This window comes from Bos grunniens, chromosome 17 (assembly GCF_055505025.1).
Source record: "Bos grunniens cultivar Pamir isolate PY7600 chromosome 17, Bosgru_T2T1.0, whole genome shotgun sequence".
NCBI classification, from domain to species: Eukaryota; Metazoa; Chordata; class Mammalia; order Artiodactyla; family Bovidae; genus Bos; species Bos grunniens.
The window spans coordinates 72929295-72949127 of NC_141181.1; the positions used below are offsets into that span (position 1 = coordinate 72929295).

The following is a 19833-nucleotide window of genomic DNA, read 5'->3' on the forward strand; positions in this document are numbered from 1 at the left end:
CTGGGCTTTAAGCTGGGGGGCAGAGGGGTGCCAAGGAGAGTGTCAAGGACAGGGGCCCACTGGTAAGGCGGTGTGTCCCCCAGGGTGGCTGACACCTGACCCGGCCGAGGCCACTCGGTGTGGGGCAGGGGAGGCGTGAGTAAGGTCAGCAGCAGAACAGACACCACAGACCAAAGGGCTGAAACAGTGGACATTTATTTCTCTCAGTTCCAGGGCTGGACATCCCCAGGTGCAGGTGTGGGCAGGGCTGGTGCCTTCCGAGGCCGCTCTCCCTGGCGTGCAGACGGCCATCATCTTGTGTCCCCGTGTGGTCGTTCCATGCCTTGATTTCTTGTAAGGATGCCGGTCACTGCGTTAGGGCCTGCCCCCGCGACCCTGGGCTTCCCCTCTGGCCCAGGTGGTAAAGAATCTGCCTGCAATGCAGGAGACCTGGGTTCGATCCCTGGGTTGGGAAGATCCCCTGGAGAACAGAACGGCTCCCCACTCCAGTATTCTGGGCTGGAGAATTCCATGGGCTGTATAGTCTATGGGGTCGCAAAGATTCGGACATGACTGACTTTCACTCAAGGGATCCAGTTTCACCTTAATCAGCCCTTTAAAGACCAACTTCCAGATAGAGTCATGCTCAGTAGCAGGGGTTGGGGCTTCCCCTGGTGGCTCAGTGGGAAAGAACCGGCCTGCAACGCAGGAGCCATGGGAGATGCAGTTTTGATCCCTGGGTCAGGAAGAGCCCCTGGAGGAGAGCATGGCAACCCACTTCAGTACTCTTACCTGGAGAACCCCACGGACAGAGGAGCCTGGTGGGCTGCAGTCCTTGGGGTCACAAAGAGTCGGACACCACTGACGTGACTTAGTATGCACAGAGCAGCAGGGGGTAGGCCTCCTCCAGAGGAACTGGGTGGGGGGCATGAAGCAGCCCAGCAGTGAGGGTCCGTGTAGGCGGAGGCCCACCTCAGGGCAGGCACGCCAGGGGGCGCTTCATCTGAGTGAGCACTCTGCTTGTGCACAGGTCTAGAGGACCCTGGCTGCCCGCCCCGGCCTCGTCAGCCCTGGCCCCTCGGCCTTGCAAGCCTCCAGCCTACTTGGACAGGGCTACACTCAGAGCCTTCCCCAGCGCCCCACCCCTCACAGGTGCTTTTCAAGCCTGTAGCTTTCCTCGCTGAGGTTGGACAATCAAGTGAGTAGGTCATGGCCAACTGTTTTGCCTCAGCCTTTTATTTGGAGGTGACGAGAGGCTGACAGGAGGCTGGAGGTTGGTAGGGGGGTGCCGAGCGCAGTTCCCTAGTCACGTCTCACAGCCAGTCTCACCGGCACCAGAGACCCGCAGTGCTGCCCGAGCAGGTCACGCTCCCCGCCCGGCTGCCCTGCCATGAGTCCTCGTATCACAGGCTCCCCAGGGTGGCGCTCTGACCCTGGCCCCAGAACTGCCAGCATCCCTGAGCCCACGCTGCACTGGGTCGCCACCCACACGGCTCGTCACCGTGGGCTCTGTCCCGAGTGTGAAAGACGCTGCCCGTTTCAGTCTTCACGGCTGACGCCTGAACGTCCGTGTCCGTCCCCTGAACTCAGCGGGACGGAGGCCACATGTCCGTCTCGGACACGCGTGATACAGGCATGCCCCCCTGCACTGGAGACACGCTCAGCATCCGAGCAGGCGTGGGGCTCCTCACAGCGCTGGCACCCCGCTGCACAAATCCCGGGAACCAGGAGGTGGCCACTGTTCCCAGCACACAGCCCCCCACGGGGGTCTCAGAGCCGGGAGGACCCAGCTGTCCCTCCCTCTCCTCGCACAGAAATGCCTGTGGACGGAGCTGCAGCCACGGCTGACGGGCCCTGGTTGCCAGAGGGGGCACCCTGCGCCTTCTTTATACTCACCTCTGCTCCAGGGGTCCCGTACACGCACCCCCACCGCTCACAGTCACAGAGGACTCCTGGGGCACACGGAGGGGACCCAATAATGAATGTCCTTCTGAAGGGGTGGGTTATTCTGCACCCAAGAACGGGTTCCATGATGTGGAGCCACACCTGTGCCCCGCCTGGGGCCCAGGGGGAGGCGCCGAGATGCCACAGGCCGGGTCAACAGCACCCAGCAGTGGGCCGGCCATGTGGCCCCAGAGGCTACATCATTTCAGCAGAAGAAAGAGACCTCTAAAGAAGGAGAGTTCTTCTTGGTTTAAGGATATGTATTTTAAAAGCATCTACAAGAACGTAAGCGTACAAAATTCTAACACCGCCTGTGTCTAACTCAATATTAAAGTCTGGATGTAATTTACAGTCTATTTAGAATCAAACCTGTGAAATGTCTTTTGATATAATCCACGTTTTCTAAAAACGACTGGGTGAAATTCTGAGGGAAGGAGTGGTGAGTGGCCGTGGCAGGAGGGAACTGTGGCCGAGGTGCGTGGTGGTCACCAGAGCAGGGCCGGGGTGGGGGTGGGGGGGCCGCCTGATACCCCCCCGGGTGTCCCTACGGGTCAGAGCTGCCCCTGGAGGGTTCATCTGAGGAGCCTAGCCCTTGGGATAGCCTCCTGGGCCGCTGTCCCCAGGCCTGCCCGGCTGCCCACAGGGACACTGCATGCTGGGTGGACCGGCTCCGAGCCTGGTGCTGACGGCAGGGCAGGCGAGGCTGGAGGTGAGGGCTCCGTGTCCCACGCTAGGCGGAAGCTCCCAGGGGCCTCTGGACTGTTTGGGTCGGTCACCCGTCCTTGTCCTCAGGCAGAGGGAGGTGCCAGTCTTCTGGGGGGCTCTGCCTGGGTGCCCACACCAGGCCGTGCTTACGTGCAGCCCGAACTCTGGCCCGCTCGCTCTCACACAGGGACCGCTGCAAAGGAGACTGGGTCACGGGCAGCCCCACACGCACCCACCCACGTGTGCAGCCCAGCACACGCTGAGACCACTCCCCTCCAAGCTACCGTGAACACCTATGGTGTGGGCGCGTGCTTCTGGGCCCCAGGGTCTGATGCTTTCAGTTGACCTGATCAGCTTCACCAGCTGAGAAAGGTTGGGGGCTGAGCCGTGAGGAGAGGTGAGCCTGAAAGCGTGGCCAGAGGCAGGGAAGAGGGCAGAGAGCGACTGACAGCAGGTGCTGCCCCCACCAGTAACCTCGGGGCAGCAGGTCACAACCTCGATGGGGCCTGGGGTTTTCTAGGTGCTGTGATGGCCACTTTACATGTAGAATTTCACCTCCTCCACCTGTTGGTGTGTAAGAGCAACCAGAAATGCAAAGCAAACGTGGAAGCCCTGCAGACCTCCAGCCCGGAGGTGAAGGTCCACTCAAGGCTGGCCTAAAGAAGGAATAATCGCCTCCTGGCAGATGCACCTCCTGCTTTCCTCATTACATGACATACTGCGGGCACCTTTCCACAAGTGGGTAGGTTACTAAACGGCTGTGTAGTACTCTGCGGTGGGGAAGATGTTCGTTACCTGGTCAAATGTCTACTACTGGACATCAGGTCACTTTGTGAACTTTCAACTGTCACCCAATTACCTCCCCAGGATAAACTTCCAGGAGTAAAACTCTGAGATCAAAAGGCATGCATTTGACATTTAGATAATCAAAACACCCCACATTCCACCAGCACTGCCCAGGTGCTCAGACTCTCCAAACCCCAGTGGATGTTTCGCTGGGCAGAAACCACTTACTGTCATTTTAAATGTGTATCAGGCCATTTGATGTCCTTTCAGGGTGAATCCCTTCTCTGCCTTTTGTCCACTTCACTGTGAAATCCATTTATCTTACTGATACGTAAGAGCTATCTTTACAAGCTGTGGATAAAGGTTGTTGATTCCTTGCCATACAGACCCGCCAACTTTCTCTCCCACTGCTCAGGGACTGGGCATTCACACTCGCCAGTCCTGCGAGCTCTGCACCCTCACAGCTCCGCTCCGCTCTTCCCCCCATCAGCTCCAGGGCACCACTGTATCCCTGACTAGGATGTAGGAGCCAAGAGGGCAGAGATTGTGTTCTAACTGCTGCTGTACGTCCAAGAGCGTCCAAGCGGGAAGTGTCTGCTGGACGGATGGACCAAGAGCCCCTCCTGACTGGTCTCCCGTGCCTGCACCACGCCCTCTCCCAGCCTGGCTGTCAGACTGACCTTTGAATGATACAAATCAAAGCACACGCGGAGGGCTGTGCCCGAACCCCCTGTTCAAGGCCCGCCCCCCGCGCCCAGCGCCCAGCGCCTCTGGTTCCCGGCCTTCCGGGGCTCGGCGGGCCCGGTCGGGTCACCTGGCCTCACCTGGGCTTCGGCGCTGCGGCGCTCCTCCCACTCGCGGCAGCTGGCCAGGTCGCGCCGCCACTGCCCGCAGGCCGGCCGCTCGCCGTGGACGTAGTAGTGGCGCAGGAAGTGCCCGGCGCTGCGGCAAAGCTCCCACTCGGCGCGGTAGGCCTCGCACGGGCGCGGCGGCTGCGGGGGCGGGCACGGGGGCGTGAGCGGGGGACCAGGTGCCCGCCCGCCCGCCTGCCCGCCCGCTCCGACCGGCAGACTCGGGTCCCCGGGCCCCCAGAGCCCACGGAGCTTACCCGCCAGCCTTCACCTTCCGCCATGTTCAGGAACCGCCGGACCCACCTCCTGAGGCCCGCGCCGCATGACTGACGGGCAGAGGGACCAATGAGCGGCGAGATTTTGCCAGCAGCTCCTCGCCCACCTCCTTGAGATGCGCCAGTGAACGGGACATCCGGGTTGGTAGCCAATAACAGCTGGGGGCGGGGACCGAAACTCGAGGTGGGCGGGACCGAGGCCGGTGTGGGCGGGGCAGTCTCTTCCCGCAGCCTTCTTTTCGTCACCTCGGAGATCCCGTCACTGAAATGGATCAGCGCACCCGGGAACCAGTGCCGTGCGGTCAAGCCTGCGGCTGCGGCTGTCCCTCCCGTGTCCCTTCGAGGGCAGGGTGACTCCCGAGGGCGTCCAGGCAGGAAGCGGGGCGGAGGCCGTGCGGCCTGGGGAGCCAGCAGGTCCTGCGGGTGAGCGTCCGGAGGCGGCGTTACGGGTGAGGCTGTGCTGAGGCGGGGACAAGGCTCGTCCATGAAGGACGCGCACGAGGCAGTGACGGCGACGGCAAGGAGGCTGATGGCGCCTCAGGACTGCCCTGCGACGCCCCCGCTGTGGTCCTTCAGCTCCTAGCCAGCTAGGTCCTCCTAGCCTAGCCACCGCCAGTTACCCGCTGGGTGAGTCTGGGTCAGGGCCGAGAGCTGCAGTTTCATCAAGGCGTCCTTGCCGTGGTGGTTCACAGGCCAAGCTGCCCACCAAAGAGGGCGTCTACATCTGCCAGCGAGCCGAGACCCCTGGAGGGTCCGGCAGGTCACAGCCTGCTCAAGACTTCCGAAACCACTTGCGTTGCCTGGGTGTGGGTTTGGGTCACATGGCCCAACCCTGATTATCACGATGAACTCTAATGCTCCTTCTCTGAGGACTCGTGGGTGAACCCTGGGGCCACTCTCCCGCGGGGGACGGTCTCCTGAGTGTTGAGGGAAGCCTGTCCAGAGATGGGCCTCTTTGCCTGGAGCAGAGGCAAGGGGAGCCCCTGCTGGGCCCAGGGCCAGAGAAGCCCCCAGAGGAGGTCTCTCCTCCGTGCAGACCCACTTTGCAGCAGGTGTCAGCCCCATGCTGGTACCTAATCAGACGCTTAGAGGCAATTCAGGTTTTGGTCACTGCCTGTTTTTTATTTTAAATTCATAATTGAAAATTATTTTCAAGGAACAAGAGATTAAAATAATCAACATGTCAAAAGAGCTCTTATTATATAAAGTGGAGACCTAAAACTAAATTAATACTAGTAAAACAAAAAAAAAAGGCTAGCAGAACTTTGGAAAATTTAATACATTTAAAACTGGAAGTGGGGGGTAGGGAGAAGAACATATCTTCAGCTTTCATTCATTCTAACAGTTACATCTGTGCTTCACCACGAAGCTGTTTTTACAAAACAGACTAAAGAACCAGTTATTTTCAAATTAAATCAAAGTAAAAGGAGAAATGGTTCTAAATCAGGTTTTCCTTCTGAGGCATGGCTTTTTAGGAGAAAAAAAAAATCAACATGTAAAATAAAAACAAACACCCTTCCTCAAATACTTAAACTGCAGCCAGCGTAATGGGATGATCACTATTTATTTAAACTGCTTTTTTCCCAGCCCAAAGGCAACAGCTAAGTATGACCCGGGAAAAGGATAAATGGAAAAAAACAAAAAAACAAAGGAGCACAGCGTAGAGCAGTCCCGCCCCTTCACTGCCCTCAGCAGGAGTTAGGGCACCCCGCGTCAGCTGAGCAGAGGGTGTGCGCATGAGCAGAAGCCCCCAAGGGGCCCCAGAGGCCTTCTCTCCCCCAAACCCAGCACACAGCCGCTGTCCCGCTGCCCTCTTCCAGGTGACTCTAAGCAAACCCAAGGTGACGGAGCATCCCCTCAGAGCCAGTAACTAAAAGCCAGCATGTTGCAATTATTTTATTTTCCAATCAGTCAACAGTCCCAGCTTATGGCTTTCTTCCCTTTTTACGCAACGACTGTCCTTCTCCAGAGAAAGCAACGAATCTGCCTCCCGCTTCATCCTGAGAAGAGAAAACACTATTTTCAGAAACTCCTGGAAATGCTTTGTTCTGTTGACTCGGGTACCATCCTGCCTTCTTCCTTACTCCCACTTTATTCCTACAAATGTAAATTATCACCTGCTGAACTGAAAACAAAACCAGAATAGCTACTGCCACAGCCTTTCTCTCAGCTTGAATATACACTGTTTTGCAAAGGCATTCCCCGTTCAATGTAGAAAATGCAAGATGTACCTCCTAGAAGAAAAGCCACCCCAAAGCACACTTCCAGTCCCTGCTGTGTGCCTCACAGGCAACTGTCCCATCTCAGGCCACGCGTCTCTCCTCTCACACCAATTCCAGCCCGGGTCGCTGTTATTTCCAGCTCTGCAGCACTGAAGCTGCCTTGGTGAGCAGTTCAGCGTCTCTGCACACAGCTTTGACTTCCCCTAGAGGCTCAGCTCCTCGGCAGACGGGTGCACTCAGTCTACCAAGCTATTCTCCTCCCAGCAGAAAGACTGCTTGTTTTCCAGAAGCTCTGAAAACAGCAAATAACTGTTCATGAGCTCTGCCGCTAGTTGGGGAGACACTGCCGCTGAAGAGGACCCGGGATCCCAGCCAACACTGACCACCACTTGGGGCAGCTGGTGTTTCTTGGGGGCCCGTGCAGGGTTCTCGTGGTGGCGACCACGCAACGGCACGCCGAGGCCAAGCCAAGCAGTGTTCCTTTCCTGCAGGGCTTCCATCCATCCTGTGGTCGACACCACCTGCGATCGGCCGCAGGAGGGCCCCTCCAACTGCAATGCTTGAGGAACCTGTCTCCCAGGCGCTCGGGGCTGTCCCCCGCCTGCACAGGCCCTGCTTCCAGGGTGGCAGGCTTTCTCGTTTCTACTCCAGTCCCTCGTTTCAGTGGTGTGTCACAGTAGCCTCCTGAGAGGGCACAGAGGCGGCCTTTTAGGGAGCTCTTAAACAACTGAGAACATCTTCAGGCCTTTCCCTGGGGTGTCCGCATCTCCTTGGCGTGGGACAGGGCCCACCTAGAGCCTCGTCCCACCTCACCTCTGGAAAGGCTGTGCCTTCAAACACAATCACACTCAGGCTTGGGGGCGAGGGCTTCGACACAGGAATTTGCAGGAACCAGGCACAGAAGTCTAAGGACCCTGCTCCACCGTGTCCTGGCTTATATCCAGCTAAGATGCCGCTGTTCCTGACCCACGGCAGAATCTCCACCCCCTGGAAGCTTTAGGGTCTCCCCTCTGCCCCAGCCGGGAGCTGCTTCTACTCGCCGCGCTGGACGCCTGGATGGCCCGTCTGCGGAAGTCATTTCCCTGTTGCTCCGGCCCTTTGGTGTCTTTGAGCTCCCAGGACTGGGGTGCTGGCAAGGGAAGCTTTCTAACTGCAGTCTTCACTCTGGGGGAGTGGGCTGGGACCTTCCCTGGGCTCCGCTGGCAAAGCTCCTCCAGCTGCAGCCAGCCCAGCCTGTGCGCGGGAGCCGGGCGGGGCGGACACCAGGAACAGACTATACTGCCTCGCTGAGGGCCTTCCAGGGACTGTGACGCTCGGCCCTTCTCCTGGGGGCAGGTCCGAGTGCCCTGGGACAGACGCCTGGTCCTCAGTGCGGGCCCTGCCCCCGCCCCAGCAGGGCTGCGGCAACCCAGTCAGGCGCCTTGGTCTCCTCCGGGGCTCCCCCATGACCCCCGTGAGTGTGCCACCTGTGTCCCAGGACACCTGCCGGCCACCCCCACCACACACGCGGCCTGGGCGTGTTTGCGCACACCCGTCTCCCCACCCTCGCGATGGTCAGGGATGAAGGAGCCAGAGGATGCCGAGGCTGGCAGGCCTGGCCAGCGGCTGGGTTGGGGCGAGCAAACGGCTGGTGGGGGGCCGTGTGAGCTCCTCTCAGCCTCACAAGGTCTCCACATGGTGTCAACCTGATGAGCAATACGGCCAGGAAGGGCTGTGAGTGGGTCTCTGAACCCCTCTTGGTCCCCAGGGGACTGAGCCTTGAGAAGAAAACCAAGAGACCGGGGTCTGAAGTGGGGCTAGGCACCTAACCCGAACCCAACCACCAGCAGAGTCACAGTGGCCAGGCGGCAGGCTGTGTGGGGTTTCTGAGCCAGTTCCTGGCACCCGGGAGAAGGGCCCATAAGGCGAAACCTCCCTGCCCTGCCCCGGGCAGAGGGAGGCGTGTCTGGAGTGTGGAGGCGCTGGGGTGGCTACTCAGTGGTCAGCTCTGCCCAAGGCCTGGGCACCCTGAACACCGCACCCGCCCAACCCCAGCGCCCTCACACTCCGGTCTGTGAGAGGCAGACGATCACAGCAGCTGCCCTGCAAGACCGACCCGAGGCTTAAAGATCTCAGTGCACAGCACACGGAGCCTGGGCCAGACCCACACAGGAGGGCAAGGAGCCGAGCCCTCACCTGTCCCCACCATGGAGCCGGCAGAGTCCACACGGCTTCAGCAGGATGGCCAGCCCAAGGGGAGGAGGCCCGGGATGGAGAAGACACGAAAGGAGACCCTCATTCATGAGGGAAAAAATCCCCTTGTCACCAGGAGCCAAGGAAACTTGTCATGATTCATGAAACACTCACCTCCTCAACCTTTTTGACCAGCGGACGTGAGTTTCTGATGAACGTGATCTTACCAAGTTTAAATTCATAGTTGGGAATTCCTCTATAAAGAGAGATCAGGAGAAGCATTGGCGCCAGGAGAAGGAACTAGAATCCGCTTGTAAGCACAGAGAGAAAGTAGGGCCTCCCTTCAGCTTCAGGCTGTACCCACTACACATGCCAGCCAGAGGGCACCTCCCTGACTCCAGGGGGAGCAGAAGGCACGGGGCAGGCTCTCCTGGGCTCACATCAGCATCCTCCAGCCTCTCACTCTACATGCACTTCACCCCCAAGAGGTCGCGTGCAGACCCATCTGCAGCGTCTCACATGATCAACAGGGACACAGCTCAGCCCTGCTGTCACCGTGAGGGCCACCAGAGCCAGAACTCTGCCCCGAGTCCCTGGACCAAACGACCGGGAGAGGCGGCCGGGCGGTCATTGATGGCACGAGTCGGGATGGCCGGGTTGTGGGCAGGACAGAGGGCTGATGAGGCCTGTGGACGGCCGGGCGGGCCTGGTGGTGGGGCAGCGCCCACGACCCCGCAGAGTGCGGCAGGCAGGGGCCTGGGTCAGGGCCAGCACACCCACCTCTTGATGTCTCCGGGCCTGACTGGGGAGGGGCTGGGCTCCACCCCCTTCTTCTTCCCGTCCAGTCTGTTTCCAGAGCCAGAAAAGGCCTAGAGGAGCAGACCGGGGCTGAGAGGGGCCTGGGGCAGGGGCAGCTCCGCAGGGCGTGGGCGGGGACCGCCTCAGGAGCTCAGCGCCCAGCCCCCCGGGGCCCCGTGAGCTCAGGGGAGCACCCCCTGCCGTGCCACCCAGGGCACTGGCTGCCAAGGACAGGGTGACGCGCCTGGCTGGGCCCACGGCTCCGCTCTGCAACCTGCTTCCCAGGCCCAGGCTGAGCCTCGCCCACGCCCCCACTCTCCCAGGGACGGCAGCAGCGCGGGGCCACCATGTGCCACGGGACACGGCCCAGAGGCCAGGGCAGAGGTCACGGCTGGTGACCCCTGAAGGGCTCATGTGCCTCTGCTGTGCTACTGCTCCTTTCTGGTAGGCGAGCAGTTTCTAAGAAGTTGGGACTGCCTGGCAGTTGCTGGGATGATCCAGGAGAAAGTGGATGGAGAGGCTCTGGAGACTGAGAAGGTGCCAGGTACACGTGTGCGGGGTCTCCCGGCCCTGGCCCGGCTGAGGTCCCTGGGGTGTCACCGACAGTCACGGGGCGGCACTCACACGGAAGCCCAGCTCCCCGGTGTAGCCACTGTGGTCAGCTTCGCCTTCCTGGAGAGACAGGAAAACAGGACGCGCTTCTCAGCGGGGCCCTCACTGCCCCTCTGGGACAGCCAGGACACACGGGGCCCAGGAGCGGGGCTGGGCGGGGAGAGCACGGCTGCATCGGCACCAGCAGAGGCGGAACCCCATGGCGGGTGCACAGAGCTGGGGAGGGATGCGGGGATCGACTCACGGCTGACTCCTCGTGCTGGGCCTGCCTCTCCGGCTCCTTGTAGCCCAGGGGAGCGTCGAAGTCCACCTGTGCCCGGGAGGAAGCGCCATGACGCGGGGCCACACTCGGCCTCTAAGCTGGGACGGCAACATGGGCCCAAGAGCAGCTGTAGGAGCCACACAGAAGGGGCCACTTCCTCAACGGTCACGTGTTACAGTCACAGCGAGACTTTGGTACCGCAACCCTGCTGCGTCCAAACCTCCCCAGCTGTCTCACTCACACACACACACGTGTTCTGTTCTGAGCATCACTGCAGGTCAGTGCCCCCACCCTGGCTAAGATCCAGAGCAGTTTCAACACCACAGGGACCCCTCCCTCCCCGTGACTCCACTGCCCCATCCCGGCTGGCAACCACTCCTCTGCTCTCCATTCCTGAAGGCTGTCGTTTCAAGAACGCCACAGAAACGGATCCGGGCAGGTGGAACCCTTCTGCTGGGCATCCTGCCCAGAAACCCGGCGTGCTGGGCCGTTGTGGGGACCGACAGCCCCCTCCTTGGAACTGAGCAGCCCCGCCTCAGCCTCCAAGGAGACAGGCCCCTGGCGGGGCTGATGTGCTGGCTGTCTCAGGACCAACAGCAGCCTTGCCACTGATTACAGGTCAGCAGCCTCCTCGGAGGGTCTGGCAGCATTCGCTGCCCGCTCCCCAGCAATCCCAGGGGCCGCATGACACCTCCCCAGGGCACCGGCCCACAGGACCCCGACAACCCTCCTCCCACGGCCACTCACGTTCATGTCGCACTCGATGATGGACACGGCCTTGTCCGGCTTGGTCTCCATCACCCGCAGCTCATAGATCTGGCGGGAGAGAAGGGGTTGGTTCCTGGCAGCTCTGGGCCCGTCACACTTGTGTCGGCACTCCCGGCCCCACACACACTCACTCCCCTGATGACAGCCTCCCCGGCCACACCTCCTGCTGTGGAGAGAGGAGTGGGTGCCCCCCGGGGCCTGTCCCTCAGCTGATCACCCTTGTAAGTGACTTAAACCTGACAAGGCAGTTAGGCAGCAAATTGCAAAAGACTGAATGTCTATCCCAGGAAAGTTCACTTCCAGGAATTAACTGCCAGCAGATAACGAGCTAAATGCTGAGTGAGACGGTGCTAAGAGCGCTGGCTCCAGCACGGCTCATCGTGGGGTGCACTGAGGCTGCCCACACCAGACTGGTTACGTGAATGCCGCAGATTCCCGTACAAGGCAGAGGCGGCAGGGCTTCCCAGGCAGCCAGGAGGAAAGGAGGCTGAAAGCCAGCTGTGGTGTCGGGGGACGAGCCTGTGTGTGGAGACCATGCACAGAGTCACAGGAGCAGGAAGCAGCTTCTGCGCTGCTTCAGGCTGTCTCTGCCCAGCGGCTTTCTCCTGCGTGTTTCAGCCTCTCTCTATGCCCAGCGGCTTCTCCTGCATGTTTCAGGCTCTTTCTCTCTGCCCAGTGAGCGTCTTGCTTTTGTAAGAAACAGCTGAGACAGCTCCACCACTGAGAACTCTGACCGGGAGGGGCAGGTCCCCAGCACAGAGAGTTCAACACCCCTCGTCTGGCTTGCAGGTCCCCCCAGTGACTGATGGAAGTGAGTCTGTGTTGCCGGGGGGCCTCGGCACCGCGGCTGCCATGATCAAGGCTGCGTGAACGTTTGTGTCTGTGCTCTGGGGCACGTGCTCACCTCTGTCTGCAGCTGTTTCCAAACTGCAGGTCACAACTAACTAGCGACTCGTGAGGCCTGCGGCGCCGCCAGCAGAGCAGGAGGGAGACCGGGCACTGCGCGCCAGCTCACGGCAGCCCAACAGCTCCACTCGACTGGGTGCTGCTTCCAGAGAGTCTGGCACAAGGCTCCTCAGCGTCCACTAGGCCCCTTCAAGGGCCCAGGTTCCCAGGGAGGCCCTGACCCAGACCTCGCGCCACACGAGGACAGGCGACCAGCCCTCAGCACAGGCTGCCCAGTCTTCTCGGAAGGGCCCTTTGGAGGATCCAGTCTCCATACTTCCAAAAATGGAGACCCCGACATGCATCTCGAGTCTACGCACACCTGAGTAATTGTCCTTCCCTTACCACGCAAAAAAGTCACTACCTTTTATCAATTTTTTTTCTGCCCTTGTACTTTAAAAACAATGATGTTAAGGTTGCCTATAATCCAAAAAGCTTAAGATAGGCAACAACGAAAACGTCCCCACAAAGCTAAAGGGAACAAGATAATTGTTTAGTTTATGAGAAAATACTGAAGTGTGACTCAGAATCCGTAAAACTGAACAGTAACAGCTCTTAGGACTGCACGTCTCACAGAAGGAAACTGCAGACAGCAACCAGTGTCCAACCCTGGAGAGTGTCCGTGTGTGTGTATGGGTGTGTCTGGGTGTAACTGGTGTCTGCTCCCACAGTGTGAGAGGCCCCGGCATGCGCGGGGCTGACACGCACCTTCTCATTGTAATTGATGGCAATCACATCCCCAGTGGTCAGACAGGCGAAGTTTCTCAAGGCGTTTTCTAATCTGTAGACACACACGGTCAAGGCCAACAGAGCAAGATGGAGTCCTCACATCTGAAACAAGTGCCCACAGGGGTTCGTGGCATCAGGTCACCCTGTGCACTGAACAGCCGTGTGCCTCGCTGGGGCAATGATTCAGTAATAAGAAGGAAGCACCTCTAACATGTGGTAACAAGGTGACCCTCACTCCCCACTGAGGGAAAGAACCAGCCATGGGGCACTGAGACCCCCAAACCCTGAGAAAGGCAGATCTCTGAGGTGGGAGGCAGCTAGGCTTCTGGGGCCAGGGGTCAGCTGAAGACAGGAAAAAGGGGGCACAACCACCCTTCTGGGGGGACACATTGGCCGAACTCACTGAAGTGTACACTTCATTGCCATGTATATTACACCTTAACGAGAGGATTTAAAAAATCTTATAGAAAAAAAGATTGAATGAAACGGAGGTAAAGTTCCCTCAAAACTGAAAACATTTCCATTTATACTCCTGCTGTTTCTACCTTTTGGGCAGTAACTCGTATTTTGCCATTTGTTTAAGACTAAAAACACTTAATAATAACAATTTTAAAACATAAAGTAGCCTATAAGCTCTTTCTTTAAAAAATACTAAATAGTTCTTAAAAGTCACCTTGAGTGCCCAGACAAGGGAATGATGCCCAAACACAGCACACTTCATCCTCAGCAATCTACTGATCTGCATTAAAGACCAAGATCAGACATGACGCGCAGCTCCAGATGTGCCACTGGGCTTTGGGCCAGGGTCCCGGGAGGAAGGCACAGCTGCGCTCGGACGGGGTCCGAAGAGCACCCAGCACGCTCATCCAGGCCCCCAAGCCGTGTGGACGCGCCGGCCCACCAGTGCTCTCAAGTCAGTGTCGATCCTGACTGCTGCACTGCTCCCAGCAGGCACAGCCCACGGAGGCCGCTGTCACCCGCCGCCTGCACAGCTCCGCCCACAAAGAACCCGTCCATCTTCAGAAGGATACACAGCCTTGGGGTTGGTGATGTCCAGGAAATCGGGGCTCTGCGGCTGGAACTTGGAGTACGTGGCTACCTGCAGGTTGACGCTCTCCACCTGAACCAGGCCGCCCTCCTCCAGCAGCAGGTTCTGCATCATCTGGAAGGGAGCAGAGGGGACGCAGTAGGGGCGCGGCCAGGGGCGGGTGGTGGGGGGGAACCGCGGGAACACCTGGGGCAGCCAGTCACTGGAAGGGAGGCAGGCGAGGCCCCGACTGCCAGCTCCAGGCCTCCCCAGGCCAGAGCCTTCGCACAGGGACCGCCCCCCACTTCACCCAACCCCCAAGGCCCCAAGCCACCCTTTCTACACTGTCCGGGACACTGCATTTCCACATAAGACCTCGTAAAAACACAGGCCCTCGGGTACCTTCAAAGCACGTACAACACCGAGAGCAGCCGGCAGTCACAGAAGACAGTGCTGAAGGTCAAAGGGCCGGGGGCAGCCGTGGGGCCCTCGCACTGGGGACGCTGCAGCCCAGCCCCCACCCACCAGCAGCACTCCTAGCTGCCATGGGCCCCGCCCTGTGGCGCAGGTGTGGCTCTGCCGGCCTACGGATGGCACTGGGCCAGCCTGAGTGCTGAGGGGCTCCGTTCCCACAGCAACGTGGCCGAATGCGGTGGACGTTCAGGTACAGGCACGTGCATGCACACACACACAGCAGGGAGAACACGGATTAAAAATCTCAAACTCTGTATTCGGATCATTTGAAAAATACTCCTGCTCCATCACTTAAAACAAGCCTGACCCGGGAAATGGTAGTGTAACAGCAGGGCTGTGGTCTCCAGGCGGGGTCCTGGAGCGCCGCGGCCACGGCCGCACATGGCGGCCGCCCCGGGGCAGGGCCGCACAGCCCGGCTGCTCACCCAGTGCGGGAGGTAGCAGATGCCCTCGTCGGCCACGAACTCCAGCACCCCGCAGTGTGTCACGCGGTCCGAGTTCTTGTTGGTCAGTTTGAACAACATGGGGTAGGTGATGTTAAGTCGGCCTGTAAAGAGCGAGGGATGAGGCTCAGCTTCTTCCAGGAAGAGAAACCCTGTCCCTAGACCCTCCCTGGGGAAGCCCCCACCCCTGGAAGGCGCTAGGACCCTCATGGGGCTGAGCCCCGTGCGTCTGCCTGCCCAGCGGACCCTGTGCTCCAGCTAGAGCTCAGGGCGTTTGCTGAGACAGCACCACTTATACGCGTGCTCGTCTGAAATCCCAGCTCCGGAAAGTGACACGTTTGCACACTTATTCACAGTCTGCGTATCAACCAGGTGCTGGGCAAAGTCAGAAGGCCCAACAGCACACCTCCGAGAGTGCCCAGACGCTCGTGCCAGGAGGCTGCTGGGAGGGGGCGAGGCTGGGTGCCCGGGGAGGGGGGCAGCAGGAACAAGGTGCCTCAGGCACCAGCGTGCCCTGGGCTGCAGAGCTGTGCAGCGGACTGAGGTGGGTCAGGGTGAACGGACTGGTCAGGAATCCAACCTTGGGTCTGAGATTCTTGCCATTGGAAGAGACCCCCGTGTTTCTCGGTCCAGTAATTTTCAAAGTACATCTCGTGATTTTGAGAAGCACCTTGGGGTGCCTGAGCTTGCTGCACCCCCTCACCTCCTCTACCCACAGGATTTCACCTGGACTGTTTCTCCCATGACTGACGAGGTCTGTCCAGCACCAGCCTAAGCCCCTGTCCGATTGACCCCTGAGCCTCCTCTCATGTCTGTGTGCCAACACACCTGGTCTCAGTCCTGGGTCAGCTCCACGCACGAGTCAGGCTCCAGGCCGGCCCCTCCTCTGTGATAACTGGGCCTAAGGGCCGTGCCCCGGGTCTACTCACCCCCCAACCTGGCTGAGCGGAGCACAACTCCAGGCTTCCCTCCATGGGTACAGCAGCTGCAGCTGGCGCTGCCTAAGGGCCAGCCCCTGCCCCTGCCCAGTGCCACGGGGCCCTGGCTGTTTACACACCACAGGCACCATCCAGGAAGCACTACTGCCCCCGAGCAGTCACACAGATGGCTCTGTGTATCCTGTTCAAAGGTGAGGACATCAATCCAGAGACTCGCTAGTCTGGAGTCAGGTCAGGCAAGGTGCAAAGCCCAAGCCAGCACTTGGCCCCCACTGAGCTGTCCAGCGTGCACCCAACACAGTGTGGACGCCCCGCCCCAAGGGACTCGGTGTCTGTGGTCGGGGTCTCCCTAGTTCCAGGAGTGGGGCTGGGGTGTAAGGTCTCCGAGTGGCTCCTGTTGGAGGAAGGGTTGAGGCAGGGAGAACAGTGTGGCCTTTCCCGTTCCTGCTAAGAGGCAGGCAGGGGTGGGGAGCAGCTCCTGGGGTGGAGGGCTCAGAACTGCGGCTGGAGCTGAGGCAAGAGGCGCGGGAAGACAAGAGGCCTGCTTGCAGCGTCGTCCCACGGCCGCTACCGTCCTTGAGGGGAAAACCCCATGCCTCCAGCCAAAGCCGTCAGCTACCCCAGCAGCGTGAATGGTCCTGGCGCTCACACCCGCCTTTAGTCTCCATGGGACCTGACGCTGGGCGGGGGCTGTCAGAGGAGCACCCGCAGGCCCCAGCCTCCCAGCCCAGCGAGCACCCTTCAGGGACGATCCCCAACCAGCCTTGCTGAAGGGTGCCTCTACCCAGGCGCTGAGGGGCTTGCATGTGGTCCCGGTGCCCACATTCACGTCATCTCTGTTCTCAAGTCAGGTAGGAAGTACTTACTGAGTTGGTCGAGGGCTGATGGCGGCATAATTACTGTGGAAAGAATATGTAAGACCCGTTAAGAGAAGGAGAACTAACAGAACAGAACAGAACCCAGAGCGTAAGTGCTTTCTGCTGTGTCTACACGGAGGTACCCAAGGAGACCAGTGGGGCAGGCAGAACTTCACCGATCTGTCACAGCAAAGCTGGCTGCTAGGAGTTACCAGACAGAACCACACGGCCCTCAGCCGTGAATGTGGTCACAACAGGACCCTCACCCCACCTCTCAGCCGTCCGGGGCCGTGACACCATGACGGTGACCAGATCCTGTTCACATGCAGATGAGGGCTGCTGAGGACTAGGGCCCTGCAGGCTGGGGCGGGAAGGGTTACGATTCAAAATAAAGCGGCACATACTCTTCCCTCCTTTCTCCACGTCTGACCTGTCATTGGGCCCCGCAAGCATGGACACGGAGAAGCAGCGGTACTGCGTGGAGAAGCGGTTCTGGAAGACCCGGGGAATCGGGTGGTCGAACATGTTGAAGGAGAACTAGAGGGAGAAAAGAGATGTTGCAGTTAACACAGAAGACAAGCCCGGTCCTCCCGTCTGCAGCCAGAGCTGGCCAGAGCAAGATTGCCCAGCCGCCACCTCCCAGGAGTCTGGTGCACCTGCCAGCCGCCGCCCCACTCGTCCCCGCTGTTCTCAGACGGCGCCCCCAGCAAGCCTGTCCTTCACCTCTTCCAGCCCGAGTCCCCCACCAGCAGGTCCCAGGATCTCCTGTGATGGCCACATCCCCGCCCCGACCACATTCCTCTCATCCCGTGTTCAGGAGTGCCACCACCTGCTGGGCTCTGGTCTCCAAGCACCAGGGAAACGTCACTAACCAAACAGCTCCAGCCTCTGCCCTGGCAGAGCTGACGTTCAAGACAGGGGAGACAAGCACAGGAAACCGTCTGGGTGGCAGGGTTCTCAGCACAAGAGAGGGAAGGGAACCGAGAGCTCGGGGGACACTGCTTTAAGAGGACGACCAGGAAAGCTCTCTCTGCAGAAACCAGAAGCCAGCCCCCTGCCACCCCCGGCCTCCAGGAGCACCCTAACCCTTCTCTGGACCTCCTCTGCTCCACCCAGGCCCAGGGCTCACACCCTTCTCGTGGGGCACTCCATCACACCACCCCCGTCCCTCCCACACACAAGTGAAGCCCAGACACGGTGCCACCACAAACACAGGATCCCAGCTCTCAAACTGCACGTTACAGGGAGGCTCAGAACTCATGCTGCCCAGCAACCCAGGGTGTTCTCAGAGTACTGTGACTACTGCGAGGCACTGGAGAGGAAGAACATGAAGCTGCACAACAGGATATCTGCTCAAAGGATCAGAACTAGGGTCTGAAAATACAGATGTACACTCACATTCACAGCAGCGCTCTTCACAACAGCCAAGGGATGGAAGCTATCCCAGTGCCCACCGACAGACCAATGAACAAAGAAAACGTGATCCATTCACACAATGGAACATTGTTCAGCCCCCAAAAGGGACGACATTCCAACACGTGTGACGATGATGATGAACTCTGAGGACGCTGTGCTCAGTCAAAGAAGCCAGACAGGGAAGGTCAAACACTGTAGGACTGCCCTTATAGGAGGTGCTCGAGGCAGGCAAGTTCCGACGCAAGAAGAAAGCTGGTTGCCACGGGCCGGCAGGAGAGCCAAGTGTTTCACGGGGACAGACTTCCAACTTTTCAAGACCAAAAAGCTCTGGACATCCACTACACAACAACAGGAATATACTTTACACCAGCGAGTTGTGCACTTAAGGATGACTAACTTTACACCAACTTAAGTTGTGCACTTAAGTGCTAAACTTATGGTATACGGTTTTTTACAAGTTAAATAAAAACCTTAACAAGACAGCATGTCTTGACTGGATTCTAAGCACACATCGTTAAAAGCAAAGTCCGGGTACTGATGACATAGTTCACTAGCAATTCCGGAACGAGCACGCTGGGCCAACTGTCTTCCACAGACAGCAAACGCAGCCCCTGCTTCAAACAGACGGTTCTCCACTCCCTGCAGCGCCGCAAGGGAGTTTTCCAAACCGTGTCTCTTCTTCTTCTAGGCAAGACTCTCCGCTGGACAAAATCTGAGCCCGAAGCCTAGCAAACACACGGCGTTCGGGATGAACGGAGGAAGTGGCTGGGGGCCTCCTCACCACCTCGCAGCACCCTCTCCACCGAAGCCCTGCCTTCTCTTCCCAGCACGAAAGAGGGAATGCACGCCCAGCGCCGAGCATGTTCCCGCCCCGCTGCCCCCACCACCCCGGCGCCCGCACACCGCGCAGCGCCCGGCAGTGCTCCGGGCTTGGGAGGAGGGGTCCCGACACTGACACACTCGGAGGCGGTAGGCCGGGCGGCACGGTGCTCGCACAGCTCAGCGGGCGCACCAGCTTCCAGTCCTGGAGGCCTGGCGTCCGTGGCCGACACGGCGCGCCTCCCGAGCCGACGCCAAGACCACCACGCCCGCGCCGGGGCCGCCGCCCGGGCGCAGTGGGCGAGGGGTCTCGGGGCCACGCCATCCCGGGCGCTGGGGCGGCCCGTGCGCTCTCCTCTCACGCCGACAGCCCCCAAGTCGACGCGGCGCTTGTCTGCTGGAAGCCGACACGGGTCTACACCCGGGAGACTGCGCTCAGCCCAGACGTTGGCGGACTCAGGCCGGGTGACTCGGCACCTCTCGGCCGGCACGTCCGCCCGCCCCGGCCGGCCCTGCACGCCGGCCACTTACCATAGTGGACGCCTCCGCCGCGCCGCGCCAGAGCGCTTTGCCGGGAAACGTTGCTGGTGGGAGCCGCCGACGCCCCCTCACAGCGCCAGCCGCCTCAGCCTCTTTGCGCCGGAAGCCTGGGACCCACCGGAAGTGACGGAAAAGCACTTCCGGGGGCGGTGCGAACCAGGGGACGCTGCGCAAGCAAGCGCTGCCGAAGCGCGAAGATCAAAAGCCCCTCCGGCGCGAGCGTTCAGATACGCCTTCCGCGATTATTTACAATTAGGCCGATGGTGTCCCC

The 19833-nt window shown here is 59.8% G+C and overlaps 2 protein-coding genes across 10 annotated transcripts; both read right to left on the bottom strand.

Moving 5' to 3' along the window:
* Window positions 1-179: 179 nt before the first annotated feature.
* C17H22orf39 (chromosome 17 C22orf39 homolog) lies at window positions 180-6265 on the bottom strand. 3 transcript variants are annotated; one of them, XR_015144877.1, is made up of 4 exons: window positions 4523-6265; window positions 4239-4406; window positions 3643-3765; window positions 2169-2821 (listed from the first exon to the last, which is right to left on the bottom strand). XR_015144877.1 is itself a non-coding variant. In XM_086349267.1 (3 exons), the coding sequence occupies exons 1-3, from the start codon at window positions 5024-5026 to the stop codon at window positions 291-293; spliced, it is 795 nt and encodes a 264-aa protein (XP_086205393.1). In that variant the 5' UTR covers window positions 5027-6265; the 3' UTR covers window positions 180-290. The 3 variants fall into 3 exon arrangements, 2 of the variants coding, with proteins under 2 accessions (XP_086205393.1, XP_086205392.1); XM_086349267.1 differs by lacking the exons at window positions 2169-2821; window positions 3643-3765 and adding an exon at window positions 180-413; XM_086349266.1 differs by lacking the exon at window positions 3643-3765 and having other exon boundaries at window positions 180-2821.
* Window positions 6266-6421: 156 nt separating this feature from the next.
* On the bottom strand, window positions 6422-19687 carry UFD1 (ubiquitin recognition factor in ER associated degradation 1). 7 transcript variants are annotated; one of them, XR_015144874.1, is made up of 13 exons: window positions 19554-19687; window positions 17192-17324; window positions 16797-16829; window positions 14975-15096; window positions 14080-14210; window positions 13028-13100; window positions 11816-11893; window positions 11354-11422; window positions 10589-10733; window positions 10357-10404; window positions 9715-9803; window positions 9109-9190; window positions 6422-6540 (listed from the first exon to the last, which is right to left on the bottom strand). XR_015144874.1 is itself a non-coding variant. In XM_086349260.1 (13 exons), the coding sequence occupies exons 2-13, from the start codon at window positions 17222-17224 to the stop codon at window positions 6466-6468; spliced, it is 873 nt and encodes a 290-aa protein (XP_086205386.1). In that variant the 5' UTR covers window positions 17225-17324; window positions 19554-19687; the 3' UTR covers window positions 6422-6465. The 7 variants fall into 7 exon arrangements, 4 of the variants coding, with proteins under 4 accessions (XP_086205386.1, XP_086205384.1, XP_086205388.1 ...); XM_086349260.1 differs by having other exon boundaries at window positions 10589-10654; window positions 17218-17324; XM_086349258.1 differs by having other exon boundaries at window positions 10589-10654.
* Window positions 19688-19833: the final 146 nt, after the last annotated feature.